The following is a 16,001-nucleotide window of genomic DNA, read 5'->3' as shown; positions in this document are numbered from 1 at the left end:
CAAATACGGCTAGTCTTGTTCTCGTTTTTCACACAGCTGTAGAGAGGGTTTGGTTTTCCCATGCCACGTCACAGCAAAGGGTCTGCTGGCATCCTTATCACCGATCTGACCCCATGTGATGGATACATCCTGTTGTGATGAAATGTAAACTGAGCTGAGAAGTAGGTGATAACTGAGGTTCTTGTTACAGCCACTGTAATTTTGACTCCTTGTCACTGCAGAACGTAAGACGAGATATCGGAGGACCTGTAAGTAAAGTGAGCCGCTGTGCTGTGTGTTTGGGAACCTTTAAGTCATTAAGAATTAAATGAACCACTATTGCGTTTTGTAGAAGACTAAGCACAATTTTGGCTTAGCTGTGTGGGCCTTTTTTTACTCATAAATAAGGCAAGCACCTCTGATTGTGGGGTGAATGTATAATTCATGCACTGCCCCTCCTGCTCCTCCTCTCCGTCTTCTCACTTTCTGCCAAGCTATTCCTTTTCAGCTCTTTGTTGTCTGTACCCTCAACTGCATTTAAATTAATAATTAAATTGATGCTCAAAGAATGTCAGCGATACCACCTGCTGGTTTCCTTTCGGCCTCTTCGGCTGATTCTGCAAAGAGGGGAAAACAACACAGGGCTGAAATCTTTAAATTGCATTCAGTACCACTATGAAAGGAGAATTGCTGGTATTTAGCTGTTTTTTGAAAGATAACAGGCATGTGAAACTGAAAAAAATCAAAATGAACCCACATACAGTCATAATAAAAATGAGGCGCACTCCCTTTCAATTGTAGGATTTTACATATCTGGGCGTAAACTAAATTTTTATTGGGTTTTTAACTTCATTCAGTGTGCAAAAACACACAGGCAGTTCCATACAAACACAAGTGAAAACAGAAGCTGAGTTTCTCTCACTCTTGCTGCCATGACTGGATATAAGGAGGAAAGTGGCAGTCAGGTGCGATTCAATAAAAGAGTTCATTAATGGATCATCTGGAAGTCCGACCTCATCTAGTAAAGCAGGGACATTTGATGGCCAGGTCACTGTTAATACATTGCTAAGGAGAAAAGGCGTCTATAATGACTTTTGGGGAAGAAATTGTTCCTGTTAATCAATCTTGAAACGGCTTTAATATCATGTCAGTCATTTAACAGGAACAGTAATTAACTAGAAGAAAAACACTTGAATCTTTCCACGAGGGGACATCCATAAAATACACGCCAAAATCAGAGTGTGCATTATCCAGACAAATTGCAAAAAAAACGAGTAGGCTCAACTCAAACTTGCCACCCGGTATCATATCGATGTTCATGACTGTAATGTTAGAAATGCATTGAGCATGTAGGCTTGTTTGTCCTCCTAAAAGAACATGGCAGCACAACTCAAGTTTGCAAAGATGCATCTGAAAGAACCACAAGACGTGAAGCAACATGCTTTGAATGGACACAATCAAAGTACAGATTTGTTACCACAACACAATTTGGAGAGAACGAGATGCAGATTATCAACACAAACAGCTTCTTCCAAACATGGTGGTAGATGGTTGATGATATGGGTTTGTTTTGCAGTGACTGGACCTGAGAACCTAGCAGTTATTAAGTCGACCATGATCATGAACTCCTCTGTAAAATATTCAAAGTCTGTCTGACAAGTGTAGCTTTCGCAAATTTGATCCAACCACTCCACTTCTGCTTTAAAGCTACATAGCTGCTACTCGGTACCTTTATTTTGCCATGACTGTGTAGAGATGGGGAAGTTTTGTGTGGTTTGTGTGCAGCTTTGGATCAACTGAGCCCACCAGAAGGCTACCGCTCATTACATGCTCTTGTTGTTGACTTTTTAGTATTGTCTCGCGACATCCTTCCCTGCCCCTGTTGGTTTCCTGTTAATTTGTTTGTCCGCCTTATTCCTTGTGCCCATGTCGACTTGCATGAATTATGGGTGTAGTTTCCGGTCAGCTAAATAAGAAAATAATTTTTCCATGGTAAGTGTAAACAGGGGGTCTTTCTCAAAATGAATACAAAAACAAAAGGGTTTAGAGCAAAACGATCTGCACCTTCTAACCGCAGAATGACAGTGACCCGATTTTATGTTTTTCCTTGAAATAACAGAACAGAAACCTTTCATGAATATTAAGCACCTGCAGAGTATTTAATATTCAATTCACTTATTCATTTTTGGATGGGATTCAGGTTCGAGACGCACACTGAATCACATTCCCACTCACGTCTCCCCCCCGCTCCCAAATAAAATCTTGAATTTAGACAAGCACATTCCTGCTGATGGAAAAATTCATTTTGAACTCGTCGAGTGTGGAATTACAAACTCACATCTGAAGAGCGCATGCTGTTAATATTTTTGATCAAGCTGATCCAACCCACTGTCTGCTCAGCATATACCTTTACTGATTTACCGTCGGGCAGTAATTAAACACAGAATATCTCAGGCTTGACATGCCCTCAGGTCACTTTAGGTTAAAGAAACAGCGTCTAGACTCTTGAAAATATCTTCTTACTATTTAGCAATTCCTTGGAATTTAACTGCACATCAGAGACATATCAGAAAGTTCTTACAAACACATGATTTTGTACTCAATCAGATCATGGCTCAAGAGTTTGATAAAATATGCTTCACATTCATATTCAGTGAGAACACGGGAGCAGAAAACCAGAAAACCAAACATTGGACAGATGCACCAGAGAAACTTGGAAGTTGTGAGAATGACATTCCTAATTTTGCCTTTGTTGACTTATTTCATTTTTTGGCATATATTGGGAGGCTGATGCACTGCAGTTAGATCCGTGTTCAGCCTTGCAAACATGATGAGGTCTGAAAAATTGACTAGATTGGACTAATCACTGGATTGACAAGCGTATCCTTGACAAAGTATAAACAGGCAGGATTCATGTCCAAATATCTGTGTATGTTCACAGATATTTAGAGAAAAAAAATGATGAGACTGCAGTATCAGCACCAAGAAGAAAGTAGGGCTTCACAACATCAGTAAAATATTAGAGAGCTTGTCCCTGGAAATTGCAGTAATGATATCTGTGACGATTAACCCACATTTTCTTGACACTTTGTTTTTTACAATTATAGAATCTCTCCATTGCTCTGTATGAGAGTTGGCATCTCATCCATGAAAGACTGGCATCATCTGTGGGACATTAAGGGCAGTTAGAGTCCAACCAGCTGGGCAAGTTTATTACTTATATTCTGAGCCTAAATACCTGACACTTAAGTAGTTTCCTACCAAATATTCCATCCAAGCAGTCTTGAGCAATTGCCATATTACAGCCATTAGCTATGTGGTGCCTTTTTATAGCAGTCATTGGGCAAGAAGTGGGGTACACCCTGGAAAGAGCCCCTGTCTATCAACACAGAGAAACACAGGGCAGCAGCCACTCACACATACACATGTCTAAGGACAACTTGGAGAGACCATTTAGCAGAACAGCCATGTCTATGGATTGTGGGAGGAAGCCGGAGTACCCAGAGAGAACCCATGCATGCACAGGGAGAACATGAAAACTCCATACAAAAGATCCCAGTCAGGGATTTGAACCCAGTACAAATTGTCATATTGCAAATTTAATTTAATTGAAAGAAACATCAACACAGTCTACTTGACGTTACTGAAAAAATTAGTAAAATTTCATACAGCAGCTAAACCAAGATGACATGCTGACTGTTTTTATAGGGATTTTGTATGTAGCTTATATCCATTCATTTGATTTTGATACATGAACTGAAGTCAAACTTTTCCAACTACGCACCCAATAAATTTAGCGTTAGTATTCAAGTAATACACCTTGTGCAAAATATTATATCTTATGTCCATTCTGGTGAGTGAAACAAACTTAAGAGTCTGATATTAGCTGTTTAATTAGTCAGTCTATACGAGATACTAACGAGGTTGCACACCATGACTATACATAGTTTTTGTGACTAGAAATGTATCTGTGCACCTGAATTTATCTTTCATGTTAGCAGGGGAGAGTGTCGAAGCCTTACTGGACTCAGATGATTCGCAGTGAAAGAGGGCCATGCTCTGGGCTCTCTGCTGCTTTTTCTAGCACTCTCATTAAACAGACTTTGAACCCTTGCAAACGTGTAATAATATATAATCTATTTTTTTTTACCTACCTTTATATCCCTTGGCACTGTGTCTATGCTGAGATGCAAAGGTGTAGTTAACAAGTGGGCAAGTTTCGCATATTTATTTACTTCCATTAGCTACCGGGAGCTTTTCACAAAAGCATCACTCCTGAGATGGCTATAACTGGATGTACAGGGGTTGCTATATTTTACGTTCAGAGGGCTCCCTCATTTGTGAAAGTGATAGCGAGACCTCGGATAATAAGATTTTCTCTCTGCTTGATTAACAATAGGGCTCTGTTGGCTGCCAGAGGTAAAGGGAGAGTATAGAAGCTGCTGAGATCATAATCCAAAGGATCCATAAGATGATTGCATAATGTATTGAGTTCTAGTCATCATTGCAGTATCTGTATGTGTGAAATTGCAATTGCAAAAGACTGCTTGGATAAAATTTGAGGTGCCATGCATTCAAAATCTTCTTTGGATGGATGAACTTGTCCTCTCCCTTACCCACACAAATGCTACAGGTGAAAAAGATCCTGAAAATCATACAGAGCTGTGGCATCGAGATGATTACAAAGAAAGACATAGAGTGAGAATAACTTGCAATCGACATTACAACTATTTTCAACAGTGCCACATTTTATGATTTTCCTAGTATAGTTCAGCCCTAAAATGGTATTAAAGACTGGAAGCACAGAGAAATTTCAAAATAATGCAGACAGAATATCTGGAGTCATATTTGTATATTTAAATAGTTGGAACCATGCAAGCTTTTCTTGTTTTGCTGGTTTGGACTATTTAGAGATGCAACAATTAGTCAACTTAAGGTCAAAATCTGTCACCTTCATTTAATGTCGAATTCAAAATTGATACCTCTATTAAAGGACATGCAGCACGTTTTCCCTGTCTTAGATGTCATTGTTCCTAAAGAAAACATTAGCATATGCAGCCGTGGTTAAGTCCCCATGCAGCTCGACTGATTAAACCAGGAAAGGGCTTCCTAATTTTTTAAATATGACAAAACCTATTATCTAGGTAGCAGCAGGCCGGTTGATAAACATTATTTACCCTGATACCCTGATTTACCCTGGTTCTGTCAAATGAAGTCTGTGCTGCTGTGCTCCCACATTCTAAATAAAAAATCAGTCTTCATGCTCAGAAGGGCATTCCAGTTTGAGGCTATATATATATATATATATATATATATATATATATATATATATATATATATATATGGAGTCATATTTGTATATGTGGAGCAGTCAAATCTTACAGATGTGCTTCAAAAGTTTATCCAGGAAAATATGCTCATTTTTATTTGGTTAAGTTTATTATTACAGGATACAAGGATAAGGGAATATGCTGGAAAACCAACAAACTTAATGCAATTAGAATTATTTGTTTCCCCCAAAAGAAGTTGAATTTAATTTATTATGATCCATTTACATGTCAATCCAATTTAGATACTTTGTTAGTATTTAAAGCAGAAACTTCATCTTCCTAAAAGATCATATGGATAATATTGATTCTTTTTTTTATACAATGCTTTGCTTTAATGGTGCCCTTGGGCGACGGGTGACATTGCAGACGAGAACTCGCTTTTTACAGGAAGAGACACCGAGCAGGACCAGCCTCAGGAAGAGGCGGCCATCTGCCTCGACCGGCTGGGGGATGAGAGGACAGGAAAGGGACACAAACACAGAAAGATAGGACAATGAATGACTGCAAAGGAAGGCAGTTAATTGTTGCAATAATATAAACATGCATGAAGAGAAATTAAATTAGATTGCACAGTTGGGAAACATAATCAACAGTTCACAGGATGTTGTGACAACTGATTGTCCTGTATCCGGTTCCACTTCAAAACTTCAGGAGCCACAAGAAAACCTTCAGTTTGAGAGCAACATGATCTTTTAGAATAATATGGAACTTCTGCTGTATTGCAGAAGAGAGAAGGAGTAATCTTAAACTTTCTTTCTGGGCCGTAAACGAAAAATCATCCAGAGACCTTTCAGTAGATGTCCAAACATTGATCTGCAAGTCCCTTCAGAAAAAAAACAAAACAAGTTTGAAATGATTGAATGCATAAACTCAGCACACACTAATACTCGTGTGTGCTATTATTTGTTGTTGTAATGATATTACAAAATGGAAGCATGTATAAAATTAAAAGTATGAGACGGAGCATAGAACCCTGGAGAGATCCATAATAAACTCTTTTTAGAAAACCACAATCTCACAACAATTGTAAGAAGAATCAGACTGTTTTTAATTTTTTATTTGCTTTCTGGTTTCCAACAAGTTATTTGAAGTGTGATTTTGATAAAAAAAATAAAACCCAAAAACATTCTTTTGTCCGGATTTAATTGTGCTCATACATCTTATGGCATGATTGGCTGATTTAAAATTATGCTCAATGTTGCCCCTCCTGTGATGGAATGAAGAGGTACAATAAAGCGCTTAATAATAATAATACATGCATTCAAATACAACCTGCAGCTGTGTAAATCACTAGAATTGCCTGGAGTAATTGTTAACAGCAAAACTAACATACAAATGTATGCTATGGTCCAAGTTAAAGGAAAGTATTGATTAAGGTTTCATTTCTCAGATTCTCTTGTGAAGTATTGTCAGCATCCCTTCTAATCAAGACAAAGTCAACATGTGTTGAAAAAATAACAACATTATTATAGCTGACAAGAGACTGGGTACAGTGTGGAGACATTTGTCATCTCAAATCCCCGATGTAAAAGGGAAATTGGGTGAGAAGTGAAGATGGTGTCTGTTTCAGCAGAGGAGAGCGAGGGAGCGCAGGAATCTACTCATCATTGGATCGATGGTTATGAGCAGAGAGCTGCTGCAATAATTGAGTCTGGTGGCTGAGAAGTGTGAAAAGCACCGGGGTAGCAAAAAAAGAGCCATAACTTGATTTGACTGGAGGTGAGATTTACAACGCGTGTGATAAACAACGGCGATTCCCCCGTATCTGAGACTCTCGGCGGATGCATGAAGCTACAGGGGACAGCAAAGGCACCTTGTAAATAATCTTTGGCACTAGCTTACCCAGACCCTGAACATCAGTGCTGGGATCAATATTTTTTAAGCTTTGAGGAAACTGGATCTATATTTTAGCAGGTTTTGTTTGCTGAATTTAATCTAAAATATCAGAGAACAACTTCATCATGCACAGATGTGTATGCAAGCATTCTCTGGGAAAAAAAAGAAAAAAGAGGAAAAAACGTAATCTGTATTGGCATGAATTATAGTCTGCATATTGTTATGCAAACATTGTGTATTGTTGCACCTCTGGGTAACCTTAGCTGGTAGCTGTTCATGGTTCATATACTAAACCAAAACCCATGCATGACATTTTATATGTGGACTCTTTCCATGCTTTCTGTTATTTCAGTCAGTCACTGGGGGCGCAGAGTGTTTTTATGATGGGTGGAGATGCTGTGATGGAGAAAGGCAGTTCTATGCATGCACCGCAACCAGAAGCCCCCCTGCCTCAGTGCTACACACTCCACCCACCATCGCACTCCCACCATCTCGCCTCCCCACCTCGTCTCCATCATGAAAAAAAAAAAAAGTGAAGATGTGCTGTGGCGTTGGCTGTCATTCAGCCTGACTCTCTCAGCGACCCCACAGAACGCTTTTCAGGCCCCCCCTCCCCCCTACCCCCCCCAGAGTAACAACTGCTGCATTTTATTACAGCGTGAAATGGGGAGTGAAAGACTGCTATGGATGCTCCTACTTAACCATGCAGAATGTGTCACTGTCAGGACGATAAGAGGACAAAGAGGAAATCAGAAGCCCAAGCAAATGCTTCTGCTGCGGCTCAAAGCTCCAATAAGGGGAAGCAACCCGCTGGTCTCATATTTGTTTTAGAGGAGGGCACTTATGCCGCTTTGGGTGAAATTAGTCCAGAAATATGTTAACATCACGTAGCATAATTACACGGGTTCCTCGTGTGACTCAAACAGATGGTAGCTGGATTGGCAGTTGGAGAAATGTGCTAGAGGGAAACCCAGTGACGGCTCCCCTACCGAGAACATGTGCTGCGTCCAGTTCAGTTATGTCCTCCGCTCGAGTTACTTGGTGTATTTTCTCAAATTAATTACCAAAAGTCAAGTACTAAGTTATTAGCATAACAATATGTTGCAAAATGTTTGCTGGGTTCCTTGGTGGTAATAAAACATTTTTTTATTTGTTATTTTTGGTACACTTTAATTTGCAGATATTAACCGATAGCCGTAGAATTGTAGTCTGGTAAAAAGCGAGTTGTTCTACGCTTTGCTTCGTATGAGAGCGCAGCACAGAGGGTCCTATGAGAAACTCTTGGTTGTTGGTGGCGTGGACTCGGTTGAAGTTTAATATTTTACCCAATCGTTAAAACAAGCAGGACACCAGCTCTTGACGACTCAAGTGGGCCATCTCTGGTGTAAATAGAGTTAGAAGGGCTCAGTCAAAGCCCGTCCCTAAATCCGATAGAGAATCTCTGGTGAGGCTTAAAGATTTATGTTCAGACACTTTCCATCTAACCTGACTGACCATGAGTGAAGAAGGATGAGCTGAATTTCAGTACTTAGATGTGTAAACCGGGTGCAGACGTACCCCAGAACACTCACAGCGGTACTTACAGTTAAAGTCGATCTTGTAATGTTTTACCTCAGGGGGGCTAAATACAAATGCACTTCTCAGTTTTGAGATTTTTATTTGTAATATGTGGTATAAACAATGCAACAATGTAAAATAAAAATACTAATAAAGTTAAAAAGTGTGTAACTACTTTACCAAAACACTGAAACTCAAAATCTTTTTTTTTTCTGTTGAAGACTAAATATTACTGGAAAAAAAACAAACAAAAAAAAAAACTGGCAAAGAAGAAGTAAAGTTTCTGGCTGTGTTTCAAGCTGTTTTACCTCCCTTGGCAGCATCAGTAACATGGTTTAGATTGAGAACCAAACTGTGTAAATAAGAAGAATCAGGAACTTGATTGATGATAGCACCTTTGTAATTATATCCAGCTATCCCATTTGCTTTGGCAAAACATCTGTCGTCGGCCCTCTTCTCCCCTCCTGAAATGTCAGGTTAGTGGGTGTGGCTGGTGAGGAACGCTGACAGATTGGCAGTTTCCATCACACCTGCAGGGAGCTATCTGCCTCAACACCGATACTTATCTTTTATTAAGAGTGTCATTTACGATAAAACCCACTACCTGCAGAAGTTCCTGGTAGGATTCAGTTAATTTCTTTTTCATTTAGAGGGAAACAAAAAAAAAAAAAAAAGTTATATGTGGGTGAGAAAACACTAAAGTCACAGCTAGCTTTCAGATCTGTGTTGCAATATCTCTGGTACGCAATGTGCTGTGCTAATTCATGCAGCTTGGCACAGAAGCTTAGACCATCTCGAGGTGACACTGACTGTAACGTCGCATGAGTAGCTGGGGAGAGTAGGGTTGCATCTTAAGAAAAGCTAGAGGAATACGTTCAGTCTGTGATTGAAGATTGTTCAGTGAGCAGAATGTGCTTGATCCCTGAGCTTATGTGTGTATGTTTAGTGATTTGTAGAGGGGATTTGGAGGCTTTTCATGTGCGTCTATCGGTGGAATGTCCTTTAGGCTGTGGCGCAGCTCCTTGTCACCAGTCCAACTGCTTATTGTTTAGGCTTGGGGATGCCTTTCCTGCTCGCGGCCCACATCAGAATAATGATATAAAGTTGACATATTATTAATAGCAGATGATTTTCATCTTCATAGGCTGAAGCCTGCCTTGGACAGCTCAGCAGAGCTCAAATGTCATCTCAAATCCCTGAGCTGCTGCAGAGTTTTCACCTGCCTGGCTCTGTCTCAAACCACATTAGCTCCTTTTCAAGCTCTCATCTTCCACCAATTATCTCTTCACTTGACACTCGTACGCCTGAAATTACAGGAGTGATATCTGCATTGCTATGAAGTCATTAGGAAAATACCTTCCCTCCCGACAGTCTCGAGCCAGCAGTAAGGAACTCGTCACCTCGTCCGCGCCCGAGCTTATTCCTGCCGGAAACGATGCCGGCGAAGCAACGAGAGACTGAGTGTAATGGAGTGCTGGCAGGCTCTTGGGCGTCTTCCCTTGATTGCAGCGTGTCCTTCAGAAGCAAGGTTTATGTTTCATAATGCACCCGTCCACCACACTCCATAAAAATCAAATAAACTTTACACCAGGGATGGTAAAATAATGACAGAGCTGCCTAATGAGCGAATTAAATAGCAATAAATACAAATCTGGCCTTCTGACTGAGATGTGAGATTTCTTACATCAACCACAGTGTTTAATGCTGTCCCTGCTGTACGATAAATGCCCTCATTGAGCCACTCTGCTGCACTGTACCTTACATAACTCTGCAAGTCCTTTTCACATGTTGGACTGGATGAGAAATAAAGGAGAACGTCTTGAAAGTCCATTATTCAATCTACCTTTAGCGCTGTAGTCGATGAAAGAGACTAAATTAAGTAGGGTTGAATGAGGGACTTTGGCAGGTTGTCGGGTGGTGCGGTTTGGGCTGCTCCCAGTGCTGTGCAGATGCTGCCTGGCAGTGGTTTCCCTGAGCTTGCTCTTCTCTTTCACACCAGCTGCAGGAGAACATAAAAAGCCTTGCTCCTCTGCATCTGAACTCCGTCTGCAGAACGATCTGGAGGTACCGCGGCTGTTTATTGAATCTGATTCGCTGTCTGTTGTCGTGTCTAAAGCGAGAATGGTTGACTGGTATTGCAGCAGAGCTTCTATTTTTTATTTTTTTTTAAATTGTATCATCTCATTATGCTTGGTAAATCGAGTTTGAGCTTCATTCATTGTGAGGTTTTTCTGTAATTCCGTGCCTGTGTCGAGCGCTTGGTAAATGTGTTCCCTGTGTTAAAAGAAAAAAAAAAATCAGAATCCCATGAACTTTAAACCAAGTGTAACATGTTTTAAACTCTTTAAAGAGGAGTTCATTCCCAGTGCCAGAGTGCATCAAAGCCTTGCCTCATAACCGTTTTTCACACTTTTTTACTTAACAACCACAAACATCAATTAACTTTTTTTTTTTTTTAAGATTTTATGTGATAGACCAGGGGTGTCTGGGTTCAGTTCTTCAGAGCTATCAGCACCTTTTGGATGCATGCTTTGTCCTGCACGCCTGAATTGAAATGTTGAAACTGCTCATCATAATGTCATTCAGCTCTTCAGCAGTCTGGTAGCGAGACATTAATTTGATTCAGGTGTGTTGGAGAAGGGGTTCATCTAAATGTTGGTGGATTGTAGCTCTCAGTTACTGAAGTTGGGCACCCTGGTGGTAGACAAACACAAAGTTGGGGAAATAAAAGCCTGAAATGTGCTGTGTGCAACTATATTCAGGCACAATGGCTTAGTGAGTGTTATAATAGCCTACATATAAGATGTTCTAAATAGCTGTAGGTAATTTCTTATGCTATGACCATAAACACTGAAAATAAATGTGATATCTGAGATGCTGATACCTTCCTTGTGAGCTGTGCACTATGAACCTATCTTTTTTGTAATGTTTTATTTTCATAATATTTAGTTTATTATGTATTTAGATTCTTACAATGTCTTAAAGTATTTTGCTACTACTGTAAGGTGAACTTTCACCCCAACTCAAGTCTGCAACCGTTTTTTGTTGTTGTTTTTTTTGCAGGATTGCCCTGTATTTTCCTTTATCTCATTAACTATGACCTCACAGTATGATGCCGCCACTACCGTGTTTCAGCATGGTGATGTGCTAGGCTAGTTTTTTGCTTTACATGTTGGTCAATTTTTTTTTTACTTAGGACTGAGATTAAATTAACTCTTGTCAAATAGGATTGTACTACTTTCTACTTAGTAGTTTTAATGTAGAAAGGAGGTGCCTATCTGTAAAAAAAAAAGAAAAAGAATAAAGTGAAACCTTTTTCTTCCTGTTTCACAATTATGCCCGGTCCATGTAAAATCGAAATAAAACACACTGAGGTTTGTGGTCGCAGCGTGACAATGTGCGAGGTTTAAGGGGAATGAATGCTTTTGCAAGACACTGCATGTTTTGGCTAGGTCTTTTTAAGGTGAAAAGGAAAGATCTGTCAGGGTGACACCATACCAAGCCAAGCATGAGTAGATTTCCACAGCGGCCTTGATTCTGTCTGCAGACCCTCATTTGCTTTTGTAGTAGACAGTGAGTGTCCTTTGAAGGCATGCCTGGCATTTGTAACAAAACGTGGTGTGACTGGTTGTTGTGAATGTGGCGGAGGAAGCGCCTCAGCGAGGTGTCAGTTAAGATGCTGGTCCGCGCTCCACAGCAGCTGGTCTTTGATGTGGCTGCGTCTTTTGAAGAACTTACACCCTTCTCCTTTTTCCAGTGTCTGGAGCCCTGCAAGGAATCTTGGGACCTGAAGGAAAACCAGTGCCAAGATTTATGTGAGGTATGTTACTACTACCACGAATAACTGAGCTTATACCTCAGGATTCCAGGGTTTGAGCTTTTTGAGACCCAGTGGGGAAATTTCACCAAGGGGAAACTCTGAAAGGGGTGTGAAGTAACTCTTTCTGTGCTGTAACGACACCCTCCTGAGAGACTGAATCAGAGCCATTTAATATGCTCACCGTTTCAGTGACTCACAAGCTGAAATCTAAACAGGACAGTCACTGTTAAGTCAAAGAGCTGCTTGTTTGCAGCCAGCCATTTAAAAACTAATCTGACATATATTTTCCCTCTCCTTCCCCCTCTTTCCTCTCTCTTTAGCCCCTTTTTCCCAAGAAGCACTACGAGTGTCTTACAAGCTGCGAGTTCTTGAAGTCCGTTGAGGGGGTGAAGCAAGGCGACTGCCCCGCGCCAGAGAAGGCCAGCGGCTTTGCTGCAGCCTGCGTAGAGAGCTGTGAGGAGGATGGAGAGTGCTCCACCGTCAAAAAGTGCTGCAGCAACGGCTGTGGTCACACCTGCCAGGTGCCCAAGAATCTCTACAAAGGTAATAGGAAAAAAAAATAGGTGAACTTGCATCACAATGAATGAAAGTGAGGGCAATATTTATCCTCAAAGGGCAAAATAAGCAAATGTGATTGTTATCAAGAGCAGGAAAACTGTCTTTGAACGGCTTTCAAAGAATATTTTTGAGAATAAACTAAGTATCAGCTGTTTCTGTTTTTTGGCAGCAGATCACAATGTATCAACACAACAATAAAATTTGGTAAACCACAGCAACAATTTAAACTTTAGGATTATAACATTACTCCATTGGTGGCATCAATCTTGTGCTCCCCCTATGACTATTGACTATTTTTTTTTATTATCTTTTTTTAATGGACTTAACATCAAGCCTTACCATACAAAAGGAACATAATGGATTTTCAGAAGTTTTAGACCAATAAATGCTAGTTTTAGTGATTTGACTTTATTTTAGGCAGAAATTGGCAACAATTTGTAATTGAAAACCAAAAGAGTTTCTGAAGGTTGGTAGCAGACTTCAGAGAAGTATTAAAATAAAATGGTCTGATGTAACATTTTTCTGCAAATTTTCTGCAAGTTAGAAGTCTACAAGAAATCCATGATGCTTTTTTAATTGTGCTCATTGATACTGGGGGTTTAATGAATTAAATGGCAAACCAAACCATCTTCCTAAGTACAAATACAACAGAAAGAACAAGTGTTACATCGGCTTATTTTCGGGGTGGGGGAGCTTTTTTGTATGCTTTTTTTCATACATTTTCCCATATGTCATACTCTGATTAAACCCCTATGAAACGACATGTCTGCTATGATAAGTGTGATGTTGAAGGACTCAAATGCAGCAAGGCGGAGATGACAAGTAGTTTTGACAATTTAATTTAAAAAAGGAATCACAGGGAACGCAGGGAGCCAGAGCAGAACAAAACCATGATCACAGAAATGAAGAACAAAGAAGTCAGCTGAGTGAACGGGGAAGAAACTGGATTTAGCAGGAGGAACCAGTAAGAAGTGACTGATAATGAGGTGTACATATACTGGGGAGGTTGATTACTGAACAAGGAACAGATGGCTCATTAGAAATGGGTTGCAGGTGTGAGGGGAGAGAGCAGAAGGCAAGCTGAGGAGAGAGAGAGAAAATGACACCAGGGGTGAGGGAGAGTATGCAAACTGGGTAACTGGGAAAAAATGAATCTAACTCTAACAAATAACTAGGCACAAGGAATATAATGAAACTAAAGTAACTAAGAAAAGACTGAAGCAAAGAAAAACAGGCACATGGCTGATCTGATCACAGAATAAAAACTAATGAACTCTGAAAAAATTAAACACACCCAAGCCCAAAACAACTCAAGACAATGTCATCGGTTACCTATAAAAAGTTCCTAGACAAGTAAAAAAAAAAGCTATATGTAGGAGCCCAAGAGTCTCTCCAAAGGTAACAGAAAGAAAGAAATGAATCACAATGTATATTTCTCTTCTGCAGAAGTTAAAATTCAGTGGTGGTTGTTTTGGCCGTGCTCTTATTGCTGGTGGTTTGATGAACTGGATGGCAAACACTGAGCAGCTGCTTTGTTACAAACACAACAGAAGGAACAAGTGTTGTATTGGTTTACAGTGCAACCACACAAAGTAATTTTACTTGCACTGACTTCATCATTCACATGGCACAAGTAGTTTTCCAACCACAGAGGGGCATATTAAGAAGGCTGTTAGCCTGCTGAGGAGCTGGAGGTTTGCAACATGTTGCCTGTGGACTCCACTTCTCATCCAATGATTGGAGTGTTTAAAGGCTGATCCACTGACAAAGAAAACATGCCAGCGTGTGGCTCTGTAGCTGCTTTTGGGAAAATAGCAGCTGCCAATTTTGTTAGTAATGACAAATTGTGTACTTTGAGAGTGCTTCAGAATGAAAAAAACCTGTGTTCTCTTACTTGAACGCATTTATTATCAGACAGAGCCAAAGAAAGAGTAAAATGTTTTTATTACAAAACAGTTGCTCCCAGTAAGATAAAATAATAGTCATGAAAGCATAATAGCAGTAACAGTGTTGATATTGCTTGTGTCGACATTATCTGGTTTAATTGGTTTATTAATAATATTTGAATGTTGAAAAATTGTCTATCAGGTATATATTTTGAGTCAACAGCTATTACATATAGTGAGAGCAAATTTTACAGTGAGCACCTCTTACAAATTGTGTAAAAAAAAAAAACTTAACATGTTTTTTCTTTTTTGAGTTGCATCATTTCCTTTCTAAAGACTTACATTACATTCATTAAAGTTGAGCACATTTATTCTACGGGGTAAATAGATTCCACATTAAGAATAATTATTTAAAACAAGATGCCACAATCTTTGTCACTTGTGTTGCTAACCTGCACAGGTTCCTTTTTGCCAAAAGGAAAACATTTAACTTTAACATGTTACAATGTTGGAGCAAACACACTGATGAATGTTTGACAAATCCTGTTTGCATAATTCTCTTTGGACCTTCCAGAGACTTGGGTTCTCTCTAAGGCTGTCTGTGGGGTGAGCTGAACATGGAAGAATCTTGGTTTTTTGTCTGCTGAGCCATTTCTGAGTGGATCTGGCCATATGTTTTAGATCATTGCTTAAAGATGACGACTCATATTCAAGTTTATACCCGGAGTCTGCCAGGTTTTTCTTTGTAATGTCTTTATCAATAAGTATCTGTTAGTGCAGGGTCAAAATCAGGGGCAACACTCACACGGTGAGAGCTATTATTTTATTATTATCATAAAAAAAGAGACAAGACTATAACAGAAAAAGTCTTTTGTTTTAGTTTTTATTTCTCGAAAAACAGTTTCTGATATCTCTGTACTCCCTCTGACTTTGTCTTAAACATCGGAATAATATTGAGAAGTTGTTTGTTTCTTTTACTCAGTAACTGCATGCATGCCTGTCGTCAACGCAACCTAATTCAGTGTGTTCACAGAT

At 39.7% G+C, this 16,001-nt stretch overlaps 1 protein-coding gene across 1 annotated transcript in view; it reads left to right on the top strand.

The window, feature by feature from the left end:
* The window catches only part of anos1 (anosmin 1), a 64,944-nt gene that overhangs the window by 23,651 nt on the left and 25,292 nt on the right, over positions 1–16,001 (top strand). Inside the window, exons 3-4 of the mRNA XM_008400774.3 lie at positions 12,460–12,522; positions 12,843–13,065. Of these exons, the coding sequence (XP_008398996.1) occupies positions 12,460–12,522; positions 12,843–13,065 (286 nt within the window). The remainder of the gene's footprint in view (positions 1–12,459; positions 12,523–12,842; positions 13,066–16,001) is intronic.

This window comes from Poecilia reticulata, chromosome 2 (genome assembly GCF_904066995.2).
Source record: "Poecilia reticulata chromosome 2, P_reticulata-male-v2, whole genome shotgun sequence".
Lineage (NCBI taxonomy): Eukaryota > Metazoa > Chordata > Actinopteri > Cyprinodontiformes > Poeciliidae > Poecilia > Poecilia reticulata.
This window is presented reverse-complemented; position numbering and strand designations above follow the sequence as displayed.